At 36.3% G+C, this 21,038-nt stretch overlaps 1 protein-coding gene across 1 annotated transcript in view; it reads right to left on the reverse strand.

Moving 5' to 3' along the window:
* The window catches only part of SYT10 (synaptotagmin 10), a 49,699-nt gene that overhangs the window by 21,509 nt on the left and 7,152 nt on the right, over window positions 1-21,038 (reverse strand). The window contains exon 2 of the mRNA XM_090275510.1: window positions 6,468-6,825. Within this exon, the coding sequence (XP_090131636.1) occupies window positions 6,468-6,825 (358 nt within the window). The remainder of the gene's footprint in view (window positions 1-6,467; window positions 6,826-21,038) is intronic.

The following is a 21,038-nucleotide window of genomic DNA, read 5'->3' on the forward strand; positions in this document are numbered from 1 at the left end:
ACACTTTTATCAGCTTCTTCTTCATTCCCAGCCTCAATTAATGACCATACTTCCCACTTCACTAAGAAAATTTAAGCAAAGAGCAGAAACTTTCCACAGACTCACAATACCTTATCAACCTTCCTATTAGAATCTGTACCCATATATTTTCCTTTCTGATTGATATTAAATTCACTGCCCATGATCCTATCTAAAGCCAGTTCTTCCACTTGTAGTCAAATTCCCATTTTCTCTCATGTAACCTTCAAGAATGCTCCTCTCTGATTCTGCATTATTAATTCTCCCTCTTTACTGGATCATTACCAACAACATAACAGCATACTCTTATTTCTCCTATCTTAAAGGAACCTTCTATTCATCCCACTTTCTTTCTCTGTACTGCCCTCTTTCTCTAACACATTGGCAGCAAACTCCTTGGAAGAATTGAGGACGGTATGTATGTTCATTGTCCAATTTATCTCCTCTCATTCTATTTAAACCCACTCTAATTACCTTTTCACATGCCCAACTCTAGCATAACCAACACTGTGAATGTCAACAATGTCTCTCCCACACTGCTAAACTCACAGATCAATCCAAGGTCCCCATCCCACCTGACCTTATCACATACTCTCTTCACTTAGCTTTGGGATTATTTCCTCCTGGCTTTCCTCCTAGTTCATGGGTATCTACTTCTCAGTCTGCTGTGTTGTTCCTGATATCTTAATACAGAGTACCTATGGAATTCATCTGTTTTTCTCTTTTTTGTCCACACCCACCTTTTTGATGATATTATCACCTGGTTGTGGACACCATCTATACACCATCTATAGGTGTACCTTCAATTTATATATGTACCATAGATTCTTTCCAAAATCTGAGTTATGATCTACTTGCCTGCTCAACTTCTCCACTTTGATTTCTAACAGAATCCTGGAACACAACAGGCCTAGATCTCTTGCTCTTGCCTCTCAAACTCACCCCATTCACAGTCTTATCTGATCTTTTCAGATGCTCAGTCCAGCTTGGAGTCCTCCTTGACTCACTCTTCTTTTTACTCATATGCCACAGCTATCTGTCAAGATATTCTGTTTGTTCTACCTTCAAACTATATCCCGAATCCAGCCAGTTCTCACCATTAATTACCACATTCCTGGTCTGACTCACCATCACCTCTGGCATGGATTAGAGCCTCCTTAATGGTCTTTTTACTTCTATCCTTGTGTCTCTTTCCATGTCTGTTCTCAAAATAATAGAATTATCTTTTCAAAGTATAAGTCAGATCATTGCCACCCCTGTGATTAAAAACCCTTTAGCGGCTTCTCATGTTACAGAGTAAAAGCCAAAAATGCTTCAGTTCCTGCTACCTACCTGATTTCCCCCCTGCACTTGCCATCTTGTTCTCTTTGCTGTAGTCACATTGGCCTCCTTGCTTCAGTCAGAGTACGAATGACAGGTCCTAGCTTCAGAGCCTTTGCAGTGGCTGCCTCCTCTATGTAGAAAGCTCTACCCAGACAGCCTCATGACCCACCCTTCCACCTCTTCTCAGCAAACTCTATTCTGGTTATCATATTTAAAATTGCTATGTTGCCCCTCACCCCATTTAGACCTACCATTTTCTTTATTTTGCACTATTATTTTCTGTAGAACTTATAACTTCTAATACATCATGTAATATACTTAGTTATGTTGTCTGATTCTTTTCCAAAAGAATGTGGGTGGGGATTTTTGACAGTTTTATTCCCTTACATCAAATATTTATAAAAATGCCTGGCACATAGCAGGTGTTCAATAAATACTATTGAGTTAATAAATTAATTAAATGTTTTTACATGAAAAATATAGCCACCTCACTAACAATCCAATAATAATAAAAGCTTTTTGGAGGGAAAACCGTTTTCTTCTCAATTATGTAATATAATGTTTAAAATTAATTTAAGTAAGTTATCTTTATTCTTTTCAAATTATTTACTGGCATTTTGTAATTTAATAACAAGTAATGAAATAAATGCTCAGTTATTCTGAAAATACTTGCTTTCTGACCTTTCTCTATGTTAAAAAAAGATATAAAAGTTGTAACAACAGCAAAAGCAATTGCTTTTGCTCCAATATATACTTAAAGGAGTGCTATGAATTAGGTGGGACAATACATATTGACAGTTTTTAATCTACAAATAAAGTTCTGAAAACATTTTTAATATTAGAAAAAAAGAAGCATTAAAAAGTGAAGCCTTAAATGTAAAAAAATCTTTCAGTAACAATTGGTCAAAATAATAAATCAAAGAACATTCTATTTAGTATTACTAAATCTCTAGATGGTCTTTTCATCTTAACTACATATCCTAGCTCTAAATTTCTATGCTCATTGTGCCATTTAGGCCTTCCTTTACCTGGAAGTATGCTGCTATCATGATCCGACCTCCTGGTGAGTTCAGTTAGGTTTTGGAGAAAGATGTCTTAGTCTTCCAACTGAGTTCACCTACCACCCTGGGTGACACCTCTTCTGCACCTCCACATTTCATTGAGCATACTTCCAACAGTGTATTAAACTTCTTTGTTTGGATTAATATTCCCTTCTGCCACACTTTTATTTGATTGTGGTCTTTATAATGATGGAGTCATTAGTATACATTTTTTAAATGAATTTCATAACATATGCTGCACTCAAGAAACGTCTTTTAAAGTTTATTTGAAATAATTTACCCTAAGATTCCTGTGACTAAATTAGAATCAAATTTTCCAAGCATTCTTTTTACTATGAAGAAGGAGGGCTCAATCGATTTAAAATTAGTGTTTTTAAAGAGGAGATAATATTTATCAGTGCCAGGAAGCAAGCTTTCCAAGTTTGAATCTATTTTGTAAGGGTATGTCTCTGACATTGGTTCAAAGAGCCATCCCATTTCAGAAAAGAAGTTAGTGCATATACCAAATGCATATGTTTCATAAAGGGGATTATTTCACAATTTCAATCACTTGCACAGCATGATTCATGAAGTTCTATTTCAAGGAGACAGATATCAGTTTCTCCCATTGTTCTGGACAAGAACTGCTTCTTGATATATGAGTTAGCTATACACCTTTTAAACTCTCTTGGTGTAATGTCTTGCTCTCCATTCCTTAAGTGTCCTGGATTGGATACTTGCAATTTTGACTACCTTTTGAAATTTCAATGCAGTTTTACACATTTTATACAATTCTTCACTTCTCTTTTAGAAGTGTACGTTGAGTGTTCTTTCTGACACCGAGTATGATGATTTTAAGAATTACTTTTCAAAACAGCCAAAGCTAATTATAAATCAGCACATATGAGTCAATAATCTTTTTTCCATGTACATTTTCCTGCTTTTGTTCACTGGTTCTGCCATTAGGTTTCCTAATTATTTTCAGTAGGTTCTGAGAATCCTAACAGTGACTAACTTACGTAATTTCTCATGCTCAACAAATTATTTTGCCACTTACTATTCACCTCACCTTTACACCACTAATGAATGGCCAGAAAATATGTCCTCATACTCATTCCTGGGAGCATACCATCATTAACCTCTTTCTAATATGAGCACAGTGTATATCAACACCTGATGCTGCTTTTAAAAAAGCAAAGTGAAGTGGAGAGATATCAATCAATCAAAAGCATTCACTTGATGCTTATCATGTACCTATGCAGTGATGGAAATTAGATTACACGGCCTTGTTCTCTAAGATTTTTGCATCTAGTTTGGCAAACAGCTAGAGCTCAATATTAAGACAATAAGCAATTAATAGCTACATTGAATTTTGGCTTTAAATAATAAAGGATAATAGCTTATAATTGGGCAGAAACAGTAGACTCTCAGATGCATTTTCTTTAAAGATCTTACAGTAAACAAAAAGAGAGGTCATGGTTCTAGAGCAAGGAATCAGCATATGCAAAAAGCACAGAGGGAGAGAGTTGAGGTCTATAGGAGAATGATAAAAAGACCAGGCACCATTATCATTGGCAACCACGAAAGATTCATTTCAATGGAAAAGATGAAGTCATTGCATTCATTTATTGTTGACAGTTTTTTTTTTTTTTTTTATTAGACAAATACAGGGTGGGGCAAAAGTAGGCTTACAGTTGTGAGTAGGCAAAACACTTTACTCTTGTATTATTATTTATTAACTAGTGCATTATTTTTCATATGAACAATTGTAAACGTACTTTTGGCCCACCTTGTATACCCTGAGTTCTTATCATGCTTTGTTTAGGTCTCAAGAGCAATACAGAGGTGAATTCAGCAGATTTCCTGCCTAAGGAATCAGTGTACGGCTATATGTGTAGAGGTTTTGGGACAGTCAAATATGTCATAATCGTAGGTTGGTACTATTAGGTTGTAGCAGTTTGAATGTCAGGCTTTAAAAAAGTTTGGACTACATTTGCAAAGACTGACCTGTCACAATTTTTTATAAGGAATCTTGGCTCCTTCCTTTATAACTTTTCTTAGGTTTCTGTCTTTTTTGTTGTTACTTGCTAATTCCTGATTTTTATTATGTTTTAAATACTACGTTAGTTACAAAATGGATGTCTTCTTCTATAGTCTGTCTTATGAACTTTTGCCAAATTAATTTTCCCCAAACATAGCTCTTTATTCAAGGCAGTCTTGTGTTGCAAATATTTTTGACAGGGCAGACTTTGAACATCTTGGCTATGATTTCAAGGCCTCCTCATACTTTTATTCCAGCTGAATTAAAGTATGTTAGTTTCTGAACAAATCAGGATGTTAAGTATAGAGACAATTAAAACTTGAAAGAGTATGATATTTATCATCTATTGCCTGAGCCAAATAAAAAAGAGTCCCAACAGCCAACTAGAGCTGAAATAGTCTAATAAGGTGAGGAATACAAGCATTAAACTTAGATTTATTGTGCATGTGTGTGTGGTTTGATTTCACTACATTTCAGTGAAAAGTTATCATCTGAGCAAAATAATCCAATTTATAAAAATGTACCATTGATCTCTGTGTCTAAGTGGACTGCGTAATGAACTCAACAATTTCCTCTTCCTCTCCATATAAAGGTAATTTCTAGAATGATAAACTAATTAAGGTAGATTAGAATTTTTGAGAACTAGATATAATCAAGTTTTCTGTAAGGAATTCATCCCAAGGCCAACCAGATTATAATCATGACTCTAGTCATTCATGATAGCCACATATAATTCCATATTTCTGAGTAGAATGAGCAGAATAATACCCCCATTCTCCAACCTGCAAACTATCTCTCCTTAGCAGACTTGTAACCAACATCTTTGGGAAAAACTGTATTTGCTTGGCTTTACTGCTTAAAATGTATTTTGTCAATATGGATAAATTTGAATTCTAACTCTTGCCAGCTGCATGACTTTGGGTAAATTTTTAAATCTCTCTGGGCTTCAGTTAACTCACGAGTTATGGGGATAATTAACAACACTTACTTCCTGCAAATTGGTGGAGGATTTGCAGGAAGGGTGCCTGGTAAAGGGACTAAATTTCAAGCAATCAAAAATAATATATTATTTCTTTCTTTACAAACCACTCATATAAACAAGAAAATTCAATGAGGCCGATGAAATGATAGCCAAGTTCTAGTGAAGCTATAAATCTGTATTTCACTTTTTCTCTGAGAAATATGAAATATGTATGATCCAATTTTTACGTGTTTTAACATTGAGAGAAAAAGTGGATGTACCTTTGATTTAGAGAGGTAGGAAGGTAAGATCAGGATCAGTTAGCAACTTACTCCCCAATAACATTGATTACCCTGCTCTAGGTTGAAATTAGTTGCTACTTCCGGAAAATAAAGAAAAACTGCTACTATCATGCTGTTGTTCATTTTAAAGAGCGTATTTAGTAAGAAAAAAAATGACTCCTCACAAGAACCTATTTCTCCTTTACAGTAACACAACCTGAAATATACTAGAGCAAATTATTTTCATTCAGGCAAATTTTTGCTGATTTATCTAGGCTGAGTTAAAATGCGTCTCCTTAAGGAACTCTCTCTGCTTTTATGTGTATTCCTTGGTATGCTTCTGATATTCGACAAGACTCTTGCAGAACTTGTCACACTTTGCCTAATGTATGAATTTGGTCTACATGAGTTCAAGGAAGCAATGAAATTTTCCAGCAGTTCCATGTTTATGGTGTTGGTGCTGAACAACTGTAGACTGAACATCCATTTCTGTTACTAGGCTTTGACTGTGAACTTCTAGATGATTGCATGCTATGTCTCTTTTCTTGATATTTATTAATTGAATTAAACTAAATTGAAAGACTATCATCAGCAATTATCAACTAATGATATTTCAAGGGAAAGAGTCAATAATAATAATCTGTCCTACCCTTTCTCTCTTTATTCAATTATGTCTCCTATGTATTACTCATTTCTTTTGTTTATCTTTTCTCTCCTTTCCCACCTCCGTTTTTCTCTCTTATGAAATCACACAGTACACACACACACACACACACATTTTTATATGTTTCATCTTTCCTTACCGGGATGAAGATGTAGGCTCAGTAGTTTGTCTTTGCACACGTGCATGTTTAATTAAATGTTCTTTTAAAGCAGTCTGGACTTCTGCTGGGATATCAGGGGAAGTGTGACTGATTTTTATTGCAGGCTCAATAGGTTTTAGTGCTGGCTTTCCATTTTCTTTAACCTCTTTTTTCTCTTCAGTCTCAAACACTTCAGTAGGAGCACTAGCAGTGCTCTGTGGAATAGTACTGCTGTTGGAAGTCACGGGTTTGCCCTTCCAGCAAGGCCAGCACAGCTTCCAGAAGACAAAGAGTGAGACGACCAACAGAGCCAGGCCACAAAAGCCAACAACAACTGCTAACAAGCTGACCGAAATATCTGTAAAATTAACATGTAAAGCAATATTAGTTCATTGAAATGTACATAAAAGAGCAGAAGTGGTGAGGTAATTTTACATTATAATAATAGCTTCCTCATTTAGAATTTCAAAAATTTATTGTTATTTTTGTAAGGGGTGAAAAATCAGTAATTTTGTGAGAAAATTCTCAAAAAAGATACTTGAATAGTCCCATCCCAGGAAAAGTTTCCAGTTGTATACCAAAAAAGCATGATATATGCATATTATGCTTATTATTTCCAAGGACACTCACTACAAGGGGCCCAAGAGCTTGCAACTTACAAGCTTCCATGAAGTAATGAAGCTTAAGAAATTCAGAAACTGCATATGCAGAAGAGCTTCTGTTTGCTTCATCTTGATCTAAAGATGCAGCCTTATCCCTTTCTGAGGAAGGAAATAATGTTAAATATTTGTATAACCTACTTTATATAGTGTAAATTGGAATAACATATTACTAATAGAGAATGTGTGCACTATTTGCTATATTTTCAAACTCCATAGTTTGATAACTTTTCATGCTCTTAATTTCCAAAGCCTCAAATTAGTTAATGACTTGTTATTTAAGTATCTCTAAAATATTCTTATTTTTAAATAATTACAAAGTTAATATACACTTATTATATAGAGTGATTCAAAGGAATATAGTAAAAGATTGAGTACTAAATGAGAGAGAAGTGACAAATCTCTTATGCAGAAGACCTGCAAACAATTTATGTAGACATTTTGCTCTTAAGGAAGTGGAGCACATATCCTTACACAGGTGTGGGTTGCACATGGTAACTTCCTTCCAAAGTATACAGTATGGGAAGGGATAAAAAGTGGATAACTTTACAGTGATAAAACCTCACCCAGGTGGTCAAGGTAAATATCAAGAGTGATGCAACGTATAGATAGTATGTACCCTTGATATGATCTGATGGAAATGACACTTTACCTCTGTGGTCTCCCCCTACCCCCAAACCTATAATCTGAGTTTCATTGTGAGAAAAATATAAGACAAATTGCAGTAGAAGAGCATTCTACAAAATACCTGACCAGTGCCCTTCAAAACTATCAAGGTCATCAAAAACACAATAAAGTCTGAGAAATTGTCATAGCCAAGAGGAGACTAAGGAGACATGATGAATAATTAGAGAACATTTGGGACTTCCGGCCAAGATGGAGACCTAGACAGACACGCTGCATCTCCCTCCACAACTAAGAAGGAATATAATGACCTCAAAACTAGAGACAATCAGAAGTTCCAGAAAATCAAGCTGCATGGAAGTCCAACAAACAAAGATATAAAGGAGAAATATTCATCCCGACAGGTAGGAGGAGCAGAACTGGGGCAAAGAGGATGCAGTGTGGTGGCGGCAGCAGCGGTGGCAGAAGCAGGACAACGGAAAGCACAGTCACACATTTTTAAAAGTTGGGAGGGACATCTGGGGAGTGCTCCCAGCACCAGACCAGGCCATGCAGCTCATGGTCCCAGTGCTGGGAAAAATAGAACCTTATTGCTTTTGATTGTGCAAACCAGTGGGGCTTGGGGTGGAAAAAGAAACTGCTGGTCTCTCAGCAGAGTCTGCTTGTTTAAAGAGCCCCCACAGTACTAGAACATCTGCAGACCCACCCACTCTGGGAATGACAGCCAGGACAACAACTAGAGAGGCGCCAGTCCCATATAAAGTGGGAGAAGTGCCTGGAAAAGGGGCGAGTGCTGAGCAAGTGGTATTGTACCCTCTCAGACCCCTCCCCCACTAACAGCGCCACAACATGGTGAAATGGGTCGCCCTCTACTGATGAATACCTAATGCTCCACCCCTCACAACATAACAGAAGCGACGGCTCTACCTAAGACACAGAGGCAAACAAACATAGGAGTTTTTCAAGAAGAGGAGAGAGAGAGTATGGCCCCAAAAGGGGAATGGATCAAGGTTCCAGTGGGAGAACTAAGCGACGAGGAGATAGCCAACCTAACAGATGCAGAGTTCCAAACACTGGTGATAAAGATGCTCACAGGCATGAAAGATATGCTTAAGTATGGCAAACGCATAAGGGAAGAAGTGAAGGCTATACTAAATGAAACAAAGGAAAATCCACACAAAATCAATGGTGAAGGAGAGGAAACTGGGCTTCATATCAATGATTTGGAACATAAGGAAGAAAAAAACAGTCAACCAGTACAGAATGAGGAAACAAGAATTGAAAAAAATGAGGAGAGGCTTAGGAACCTCTGGGACAACTTTAAACGTGCCAATATCCGAACCATACGGGTGTCAGAAGGAGAAGAGGTAGAGCAAGAAATTGAAACGTACGTGAAAAAATAATGAAGGAAAACTCCCCAAATCTGGCAAAAGAAATAGACATACAAGTCCAGGACGCACAGAGAGTCCCAACAAGCTAGACCCAAAGAGGACCACACCAAGACACATCATAATTAAAATGCCAAAGGTTCAAGATAGAGAGAATCTTAAAAGCAGCAAGAGAAAAGCAGAGAGTTACCTACAAAGGGGTACCTATAAGATTGTCAGATGATTTCTCAAAAGGAACTTTGCAGGCAAGAAGAGACTGGCAAAAATTATTTAAGGTGATGAAAAGCAGGGACCTACAACCAAGATTACTCTATCCAGCAAAGCTATAATTTAGAATGGAAGGGCAGAAAAAGTACTTCCCAGACAAGGTAAAGCTAAAGGAGTTCATTATCACCAAACTATTATTATACAAAAATGTCAAAGGGACTTAAGAAAGAGAAGATCAAAACTATGAACATTAAAATGACAACAAACTCACAGCTATCAATGACTGAATCTAAAAAATAAAAACAAAACCCAACTAAGCAAACCGGAATAGGAACAGAATCATAGGTATGGGGATCATTTGGAGGGTTATCAGCTGGGAGGGGGGAGGAGGAGAAATGGGGAAATGGTGCAGGGAATAAGAAGCAAAATTTGTTGGTACAAAATAGACAGGGGGAAGTTAAGAATAATATAGGAAAGGGTGAAGCCAAAGAACTTATATGCACAACCCATGGGCATGAACTAAGGGGTGTGGGATTGCTGGAGGGAAGTGTGGTACTGGGCAGAGGGGAGCAAAAGGGGAAAAATTGGAACTACTGTAACAACATAATCAATACAATATACTTAAAAAAAGATCAAAATTATGAACATTAAAATGACAGCAAACTCACAGCTATCAACAACTTAATCTAAAAAATAAAAACAAAATCCAACTAAGCAAACCAGAATAGGAACAGAATCATAGATACGGGGATCATTTAGAAGGTTATCAGCTGGGAGGGGGAATGGGGAGAAATGGGGAAATGGTGCAGGGATTAAGAAGCATAATTGTTTGGAACAAAATAGACAGGGGGTACTTAAGAATAATATAGGAAAGGGTGAAGACAAAGAACTTATCTGCATGACCCATGGACATGAACTAAGGGGTGTGGGATTGCTGGAGGGGAGTGGGGTACTGGGCAGAGCAAAGGGAAAAAATTTGGATTACTGTAACAACATAATCAATAAAATATACTTAAAAAAAGAATATTTGTACTATCTTTCCAATTTTTCTGTACATCTAAAACTGTTATAATACTATTTTTTAAAAAGTAAATATCCCCCTAACTGCTTCCCTTTTCATATTTCCTACATTACCAATATTAACAATCTGGTGTCCTAGCACTTTAAAGTTCTGAAGACCAAAGAGATTTCCTACAAAGGAAAAATTTTTTTCTAGGTTCAAATAACTTTGTAATTTTTTTACAACTCTGCTTAGCCTCTATGTCAGAAAAGAATCTAATTTCTTTTGCTTGTTTTAAATAAAATTGTTAGGAATATGCTGTAGACTGAGTTATGTCTGTTTCTCCACCCCATCCAAATTCATATGTCGAAGTCTTAACCCCTAGTACCTCAGAATGTGACTGCATTTAGAGATAGGACCTTTAAATTAATAATTAAGGCAAAATTAGGTCATATGTATGGGTCTTAATCCAATAAGGCCAGTGTCTTTCTAAGAAGAGCAGACCAGGACAATGGCATTCACAGAGGAAAGATCCTGTGAAGATACAGGGAGAAGACAGCTCTCTACAAGCCAAGATGAGAGGCAGAAAAAAATCAACCCTCCTGAGCCTTTGATATCAAACTTGTAGCTTCCATAACTTGAGGAAGGAAGTTTCTGCTGTTTAAGCCACTCAGTCTGTGGAACTTTGTTACAGCAGCCTTAGCAAACTAATACAGAATAAACATCATTTCCTTTAACCACCACCGTAAATCCAGGAGGTTCTTCCCCTCCCCAGAAATAACCACTGATCCCAGTTGGGTGTGTACCTGCCCAGCCCTAGTGTTAATAAACAAAAATACCTCTTAAAAAACATAAAAATATAGAATTGTTTGATATAGTTTTTTAGATAAATGGTTTACTGCATATTTCTTCAATTTACTTTGTACTTTTATTCAATAATATTTGAGTTCCAACTTCGTGTCATTGGAGGTCTGACTTAATTATGATGAATATTTAGTTCATGCACAATGTTTTGCTTTTACAACAGAGCTACAATGATCTTCCCTGCACCCTCTTCCTTGTGCATGTTTGTGAATGTTTCTCTATGGTAAATATGTACAAATAGAATTGCAGAGTCCTAGGTTACGCATATGTTTAGTTTCGCTAGATATTTCTAAAATGTACCCTGGAGTGGCTGTAACCAGAACACCATATGAGTTTGCCAGTTCCTACAATCTCTGAGAAATATTGTTGTACTTTAATTTTCACTCATCTGATGGGAAAATACCTTGTTTTAATTTACATTTTCCTAATTGGTAAAATAAATAGTTTTGTTTAAACTCCTGATTCGTAGCTAATGGAAGTCTATTGAGAATTGAAATAATTCCAAGTTTTTATTGCTACTTAATTATAAGGATAAAAATTAATTTTGACATGCTGTGATACAGAGACATTAATATTTTCCTCACTTTCCAGTGCTGACTCAAAAAACTCCATTGAATATATTTCCCATTTATATTCCATTGGTAATGAATGTATCATTACTTTTTATGTTTTGTAGTTAAACTTTATTTTTTATTTTAATTTTTATTAGCATACTTGTGGAAAAAAGAAAAAGTATGAAATTAATGTGCTTCTTAAATATTAACGATGCTTTTAAAAAATTTAATCTTTATTAATTTTTTCCATTTCCATTTAGTTCTCTTATACTTGCCCCCACCCCCAGCAATCACCACACTGTTGTCCATGTCCATGAGTCCTTTTTCATTTCTGTTCAATCCCTCCACTCACTAACCACCCCTCACTAGCTGTCATCTGCTCTCCATTTATGAGTCTCTCTCTGTTTTGCTTGTTATTTCAGTTGTTCATGATATTCCACATATGAGTGAAATCACATGGTATTTGTCTTTCTCTGACTGGCTTATTTCATTTAGCATTATGTTCTCCAGGTCTGTCCATATTGTTGCAAAGGGTAGAATTTTCTTCTTTTTTTATGGCCAAGTAGTATTCCATTGTGTAAATGTCCCATAGTGGTTTTATCCACTCATTTATTGATGGACACTTGAGCTGCTTCCATATCTTTGAGATTGTAAATAATGCTGCAATGAACATAGAAGTGCTTCTGTTCTTTAGAATTAGTATTTGGGGTTTCTTCGGATATATCCCCAGAAGTGGAATTGCTGGGTCAAAAGGCAGACTCATTTTTAATTTTTTTGAGGTGTCTCCATACTGTTTTCCACAGTGGCTGCACCATTCTGCATTCCCACCAACAGTGCACTAGGGTTCCTCTTTCTCCACATTCTCACCAGCACTTGTTGTTTGTTGATTTATTGATCATGGCCACTCTGATTGAGGTGAGATGTAATCTCATTGTGGTTTTAATTTGCATTTAACTATGCAAATTAACTATGGTTTTAAAATGTTACAATTATGGCTTCCTGATCTTTATTTTCATCTCCATTTGCATTATATTTTATGGATATTTTAACTCAGTTAACTTCTCCAACACTCTAATTTCTACCCAGTTGGAGCCGAAAGCCAAGATACAAGAAAACTGTGAGACAATGTGAGGTAAGGGAATGAAGTTATACACTGAAAAACTCCTCTCTTCTTACTAATGGGGGTCAGGCATTAGAGAGCTTTTATTACTGCACCCACAAAAATTTCATAAAATTCTTTTATGACACTATTCCTTAGTGATAGGCTTCAGCATTCGTAAGTTTGTTCTTAAGAAAAAGCCCTGCAGAAATCTATGACCCCAGTTCTATCTTCCCTATTGCTGACAATTTTCTTTCTAAAATTAATATCTGGTTCTATCATTTGGGGAGCCATAAAACATTTCAACCAAGTCACTTTTGAAAGTGAATAGCTGTGTTATCAATAATTTCAGGGTAGCAGGAAGAAATCAAGTCATGTCCTGGCCTCTGAGATATACAGCTACCCTAGCGCTCTTAGCCTAACATACTTCCAGGTCACCCCCTAGCCATCTCGGGCAAATCCATACTTTGCATGACATTCCACGACATCTTTGTGATGTAACTCCTGGCTACTGATCCAGCTTCATTCTTCCGCCACTCTCCTACTTCCACTCCTTACCCTGACTACACCATTACTCGTCCATGAATTTGTTCAGGCTGTTTCATGCAGCTCCAGTGCATTTTCTCCTGCTGTTTGGCTGCCTGGCAAATTTCTATTCATCCTTCAATAATGAGTTACAATAATACCTCTTCCCTGAAGCTCTTCTTGCCTCTTTTATTCTTACAGGCTTTTATAGCACACCCATCACTCTAACACTAGTATTATAATAATTGATTGGCCTGTAATCCTTTATCCCACACTCTTGAAACATGATGTGTTTATAAAATTATTATTATTTACTTTGGATATTATAAAGGTAATCGTCGGCAGCCGTCCGTCTCGAGAGACGATGGTGTAGCTTCTTAAGAGTCTATCTGCACTGCCGAGAATGGCTGTGCAGTCCAACTCGGGAGTGACACGGTATCTGTCTCCTCCCGTGTTGAATCAACATCTTATGATGACGCTGGAGTGTCCTCTCCAGAGAAGCTGAAGCTACAGAGCCTGGGCAGGGTGATATGGAGGGTCTGCTGTTGCCCATGCAGCAGACCCCCCCTCTCTTCGCAGCTGAAGGGTCCAAGGGAAAGACGGAGTCAATACAGCTTGGCTTCAGGTGCGCCGCAGGAGTTGCCGGTGTTGACTACAACGTCAAACCGCCTTAGGGACTCCGGCTCCGGATTTTCTGTCGGGGTTTACTCCCTTAGCCTTTCCCCTGAAGAGGTATGCCACAAGGCAGCGGAGGTTTTTTTGGAGTCAGAGTTTTCCTTCTCTTATAAAGGTAATATGGTACACATTATCTGGGATAATATCTAGTAGTAAAACACATTAATATATCTATAATGAAATGTATAAATTAGTTTACACTGAGTGGGATCACTGAAGACTATAAGTAGTTTAATGCCAATTCAGATGAGGTGTTAATACCAAATTGTCATAATTTAATATCAAATCATAATTTACAAAATAATGTTCAATTTTCCGGGTTTTGAGGTTTCATAATTATGGATAAAGGATTATAGATCTGCACTTATTTTGCTTCTCCAAATATTCCCATAGTGCCAATACACTCACTCCCTGATCCTTCAGAGCAAAATCCAAATGTAGTCACCTTTTTATTTTTAGTGTCTAGTATATATCATATAGTCAAAAATGTTTTTGGAGCTACTGAATATATATTTTTGGAGTTGTCTGAGAAAACACTCAAATGTCTGGGGATTTCAAGGTGGCCAAATGACTTAAAGTTGATTTATTCAGTCTTCTACTAGTAAAAACCCTTCTACTAAGAAATTAGTACATTTTGTACTCTAGAACAAGGGAGACATGGATTCAAATGTCATCTCCTCTATTGTGTGATTTTTGGGCAAGCTGTTTAGGTTTTAAGAACCTCAGCAAAATAAGGATATTTATTTCATAGGAATGTTGTGAGGTTTGAATAAGAAAATCTTTATCAAGTTCTTATCCTTGTAATATGCATAATATGTACAACAATGGATAGCTATTATTATCAACTATCTTTCTTTAAACAAGACTACTGAAGGGAAAAGATGCAAAGATGTGAATTGAGTATAAATTGAATGGTGGGTCACAAATTAGTAAGAAGAGGAGAGACTCACCTGATGATATTAGGTACTGAAGAGTGAATTTGTTTATAATGGAGACCAACCTTTCTAAGTAAATGCTAATATTCAGGAAGCTAATGAATAGCATTCTATTTTCCTATTTTCTTTTGGCACAGCACAACTGAGAGACAGAAACAGTATTCAAGCTGATAGCAATTAAAATAGTTGGGGCTATCACCTTAGGTCTATCAGAAAGTGGACTTGCTAATATATCACCTTAAATTAATTAAACACACCCATACAGGCATAGGCCTGGCTGGACAACCACAGGTGTTCCCCATTAGGACATGACCCTGTAAAATTCATTACATGAAGGAGTACAGAATATTTGTTTCTTGAGGATATGTAGCATACACATCAAGGAAAGGAAAACAGCTAACTCATTTCTCAGGGATGGGGAGTGGATCAAGATTCCATGAATATTACTATCTTGTAGCTCTATCCATCTAGAAATATAAAGCAAGGGGAAAGGTATTTCCCCTCAATAGCAACAAGTCAAAGAAGTTGGATTAAATACTACTTTATTTTGAAAAAGAAAAATTATAAAAACAAGCTTCTTGTATTTTATATATTTTTATATTGCTTGCAATTATGACTAATCATTAAGAGTATTAAAAAAACAAAATCCACTGTTTAATACTTAGATCTTTATGACATATTTTTTTAAACAAAATTTGCTTAACAAAATATAAAAGAATCTGACTATCAAAAGATTAGGGAGGATTTATGAAGTCATCAAAATGTTTTTAATGATTCTTTTATGATTGTCATTCAACATTTAACCATGATAGAAAGAATATTATGAGTTTGGACTTAGTGCAGAAAAAATGTAGCGCCATACTATATTAAGTCAATTACTGAAATGATTGGGTATACATTTTAGAAATAATGCCCTGGCTAGGGAGAAGATAAAAGTGGAAGCCAGACTAGAAGAGGGGAAACTAGTTAACAGATTACAATAGTCATCCACAAGGGAGATTATATCAGCTGCAAATGAGGTTTTTTGAAATAGGAGAAAACAGCCCATTCTAGATGTAATTGAGAAATCAAAGCTGTAGTGAAAGGGTGTGAAACCTGAAGGACAAGAATGTGACACATTGAGAGACAAATAGGATGATGAGGTAAGGAAGACCATGACTTCCGCTTTGGCCTTACTGAGTTTAAATACCTGTGGTAGGCAAATAGATATTCTGAAAAAACTGTTGGTCATGCATGACTGCAAGTCAAGATCAAACAAAAGGACTTCCTTAAACAGTGGAGTCTGAATCCATGATGTGGATACAAATGTCTCCACAAAATGTAGAGTACACAAATATTTAAAGAAATATAACTTCAAGGAACAAAAAACCTGCATGCATAAAAAGACTGATAGAGTAGGAGTATTAAAAATGTGTTTAATACAGGTCAATGTGTGTTCATAAAAGTTCAGAGAATATTTTGAGGGTAACCATTAATTTTAACAAACAGGTCTGTAGTGAATTCAATGAGACTAGTGAAACGAAAGACATGTTAACTAGATTAATGTGGTTTCATTAATAAATGGGAGTGGGAGTGAGGAAGTGAATACTGTGAGAGTAGATAATTTCTTTACGAAACTGGATTTAGGAAAAGAGAAAAGCAAGAGCAACAGTGAGAGTAGTACATGGAGTTGATGAAGGTGTTTTTATTAGGATGTGTGATGCTTAAGTATGATTTAAAACTTATGGAAAGGAATGAGTAGACAAAAAGACAGGCAGTTAAGCAGACTGAATAATTAATAATGAAGTCCCTTAAAAGGTGAAAATGGATGGTGTCTGGAGCGAGGGTAAGCAAATTGGATAACTTCTTCCTTTGTAAGAAAAGGAAGATGGTTCTGGAATGAGGTAAGTTTATAGGTCTTTGGGCAGGAAGTCAAGTCAATTCTTCTTTGTATTTTCTCTACAAAGTGGCAGTTAGGGTCAACTGCCAGTTATTTAGGGTTATTTAGGAATAGTTTGGAATATTTAAATGGAGTGGGAGAAGTCTGAGATGGGAACTGTAGAGAACAAAAGAAAACTGAATAGGAAAAAAATAGAATGTCTGATCAGAATTGAGTTCCTTTTGAAATCTAATACTAATATAGTGATACTAGTTGGCCTGGTTTTAAAATCATCTAATTATTCACTTGCTTTGGTGTAGAGATAGAGACACAGATGGATTTGCCCATAAATGAGGTCCCATTTGCTCCAGAGAATATGATGAACCTCAAAGGAGAAAGTGATTGCAATGATGAAGGATGCATTCTAAGTATGATACCATATTTTACTGACAGCACAGAGAAGTAGAAAGGTGAATGTTTTGAACTTTCTAAATATGATGAAATCATAGGAGCTTTTGGTTGTGGGTTGTGATATCTGAATTTGTAATTCTAAGATAGTATTTTTCAGCATAATAACAAGTGTTTGGGCATAATCATAAAATACAAGAGATAAGGTGGAGAAGAGATCACTGGAAGAAAGGGGCCAATCATTGGGAGGTCAGGGTGATATATGTGAATGGCTTGCCTTTTCCATACAGACTCGGAAGTTACCCATTGCAATGGGCTGACTTGATAAGCAGGACTTTCTAGTTCAAATTTTTAATGTGTTTGGATAATTAAAAAGAACCCATTATATAAAATTCATCCTATTATTTCTTGGTAAATGAAGAGTCAATAAAATTTAAAAAATTAGATTAGGCCATAAGATAATTAGGGTTAAAAATGCTCAAACTCTGGTTTGATTACATGCATATGCATAGTCAATGCTCTACCACTATCTATTTATCTGTATGGCTGTATAGCTATGATTCATTTATTTCTATAGAAATCATACTCTTTTATTATGTCTTAATATCTTGAATGAAGTGGCACAGTTCTGTAAAACTCAGAAAAGACCCCTCTCATTGAAACACATAGTAAGCCTAAAAATCCAGTTCCTCTGAAACTTTTAGTAAAGCAGAAATTTACTCAAGTCTGTATAACGAGATCATAACATTTGCATGGTCTCATTCACTGTGGCTTGTGATAACTGTTAGGTCTAATTGTCTAGTACTAATACAAATGGCTATTATTGAACAGAAAAGCACAGACCAATTGGCATGCTCTGAATTGTCAATTACCACTCCTTAGTTGATACTCTTATCTGTGCTTTCTGTGTCATATTTAAAAAAAATTTAAATGTTAGTAAATTCTGAAAATGTACAAAAAAGTGATTTCTCATAATTAATCATAAATTATAATTTAGTTCACATATGTTCGAAGCCTTTTGTTTCATTGGTGGTTCCCTATCGCTACCAAACCACAGACCATATGTATGGCATCATTCTGCAGAGAAAGATGGGGAATAAAACTTAAATCAAAGCAAAACTCATATTCAAACTTAAATGAAAGTAAGACTTCTATTTTAAGCAAGCTACTTCAGGGAAGTTGAGGCAAGCTGCCTCTAAGATGAAAATTTGGAATTACTTTTGAAGTTAACATTATACTATGCATATAGTACAAGGTCTGTCCAGAAACTATTCATCCATGTAATATAATAGAGACATTTACTGAAGAAGATACAAGAGACAAGAAACATTGTACTTAGGACAATGATGCCTCAGTCCCCTTCAAAGTTGACACCTGGTGACCTAACACAGTTCTCTCAGAGTTTCTCCCACTGTTCAAAACATTCTGCAAAATCCTTTGTTGAAATTCCTTTCAAAGCTGATTTCAGTTTTGAGAAAATCCAGAAGTTGCAGGGCACCAAATCTGGGCTGTAGAGGGGCTATGTCACCTGGTTGATTTTATGTTTTGCCAAAAAACTCTGCACAGGACATGATGCATGAGTGGGCACGTTGTTGTGATGAAGCTGCCAATCACCAGTAAACCATTGCTGCAGCCATTTTCATTGTATTGCATCTCTCAACCAATGAAGAACATGGAAGTAGTACTCCTTATTAATTGTTTGGTCTGGAGGGGAGTACTTATGATGGAAAACACCTTCCCAATCATAAAACACAGTTAACATGGTCTTGATCTTGCTGCGACTTTACTGCACATTCTCTAGGCATGGAGAACCATGTGACTTCCATAAGGATGACTGGGCCTTCATTTCTGGATCACAGGCGTAGACCCAGGATTCATCTCCAGTTATAACCTTCTTGAAGAAATTTGGTTCATTGGTAGAGGTTTGATGATTCATTAGCAACTGCAGCACAATGTTCCTTGTGCTCGGGTAGCAGAAGCCATGGAATGAATATTGCCACAGGACATTTTGTGTCAAAATCTCAGACACAGTTTTTGGAATCCCCAGATCAGATTCTAGTTCTGACACTGTCAGTTGCCGATCTTTATTGACTACAACCCATGAAGGTTCAACATTCGCAGGTTTTCTGCTTGTTGCAGGCCTTCCAGGACATGGATCACTTTCAACAGATTCTTGACCATCTTTAAAGTGTTTGTGCCACACTTTTATTTGTGCTGCACTCATTGCATCATCCCTGAAGCCTTCTAAATCATCCAAATAGTTTCTTTGGAGGAATGTTTCAAGCTTAATGCAAATTTTGATGCAGATTCGTTGCCCTACTTGCTCAGTCATTTTGAATATGATGGCCACTCAGTACACATGCTCACTCAGTGGCACCCATCGCCCCTGCTGACTAGTACAGTGAAGTTGTCATTGTTCATGCATGCACATTCCAGTCCACTCTCCTTGACTGCCAGGTTATTTCAATGTCACGCAAACTGTTCTTGTTGTATTAACAATGGCTGAACTTTTTCTGGACAGATCTCAGTATTACTATTATAATAGGGTATAATTTTGATTTCTATAACAAGGGACCAAATTAATAGTGATTTAAACAAGACAGAAGTTTCTTTGTTGCTTATGTAACTAACTGTCCCAGCTTAAGCAGGCCAGGGCAGGTATGTTACATCAAGGTGTCTGAAATCTTGATTCTTTCTGTATTTTTGCTTTGCTATTGAAAGGATTTTGTCTTCTCCTTAAGTCCAAGATAGCAAGCCACCATGTCCACATTCCAGGCAACTGGATGGAGGAATAATAACAAGGGAAAATGGACAATGAGAGACTGTCCTTTCATTTTAAGGGCACAACCTGGAAGAAGTGCACAGCACTGCTGCTAACATTCTGATGGATAGGACTTAGCCATATGGCTGTGCCAAACCACAAGGGAGGCTGAGAAAAGTTTTCCTTTTTAAGTTTTTTATAAAAATCAATACTGCCACAAACCACTTAAAAAGGAAGAACTCCAATCTGTGAAACAGTAGGAGAAAGTGAATACTGAGAAACAACTAGCAGTCTCCTCCTCACCTACAAATCCAATACATAGTCATTCAATGTACTTATCCTTGCAACATGCCTTTTAGAGTTTCCATTTTAATTGTATTGACTTTACCTTTCTTTTGAATTTTAGTAAATGATAAAAAAATTGTTAATATCATATTTTATTATAAAATCCATACTTTAAACATTTTCATTTTCTGAAATTAGAATGAATCTTAGTATCAATGACTTGGTACAATCACTAATAGCCAGGAAGTAACGGTATCATAGTTTTCTCTGTCTGTGTTTGCATCAGAGGAAAAGCATCACCACTGAAACTCATAGATTGAATCTCAGTGGCTTGGAAGAAAATAATGGGGAAGAATAATGAAGCATACCCTTAACCCTTCAAGCCAAACTTTTGTTGGGATGGGGTGGGGAAAGATAGAGTGTCAGATGAGTTTGGTGACATTGACCAATTCCACATAATTGTCCAGCTAGCTTTGGAGTACAGCACCAATAGACTTTTTATGTTTTTTGAATTCTTTTAAGGAAAAAATGCATCATTAACATTCTTCACAGCACTCTTAATAGCATATAGTCCAATAATGAGTAAAATAACAAAGGCATCACCAATTCTGAATCAAAATGCCATTCAGAGGAATCAGACTCAGAACTTTAAAGTTACTTTGACCCATTTATTTATTTATTTATGTTTGTACAAGAGTGATATATGAACTTTAAAAATCTATGTCTAAT

Source organism: Furipterus horrens, unplaced genomic scaffold, assembly GCF_987537825.1.
Source record: "Furipterus horrens unplaced genomic scaffold, mFurHor1.1.pri manual_scaffold_4, whole genome shotgun sequence".
Taxonomy (NCBI): domain Eukaryota; kingdom Metazoa; phylum Chordata; class Mammalia; order Chiroptera; family Furipteridae; genus Furipterus; species Furipterus horrens.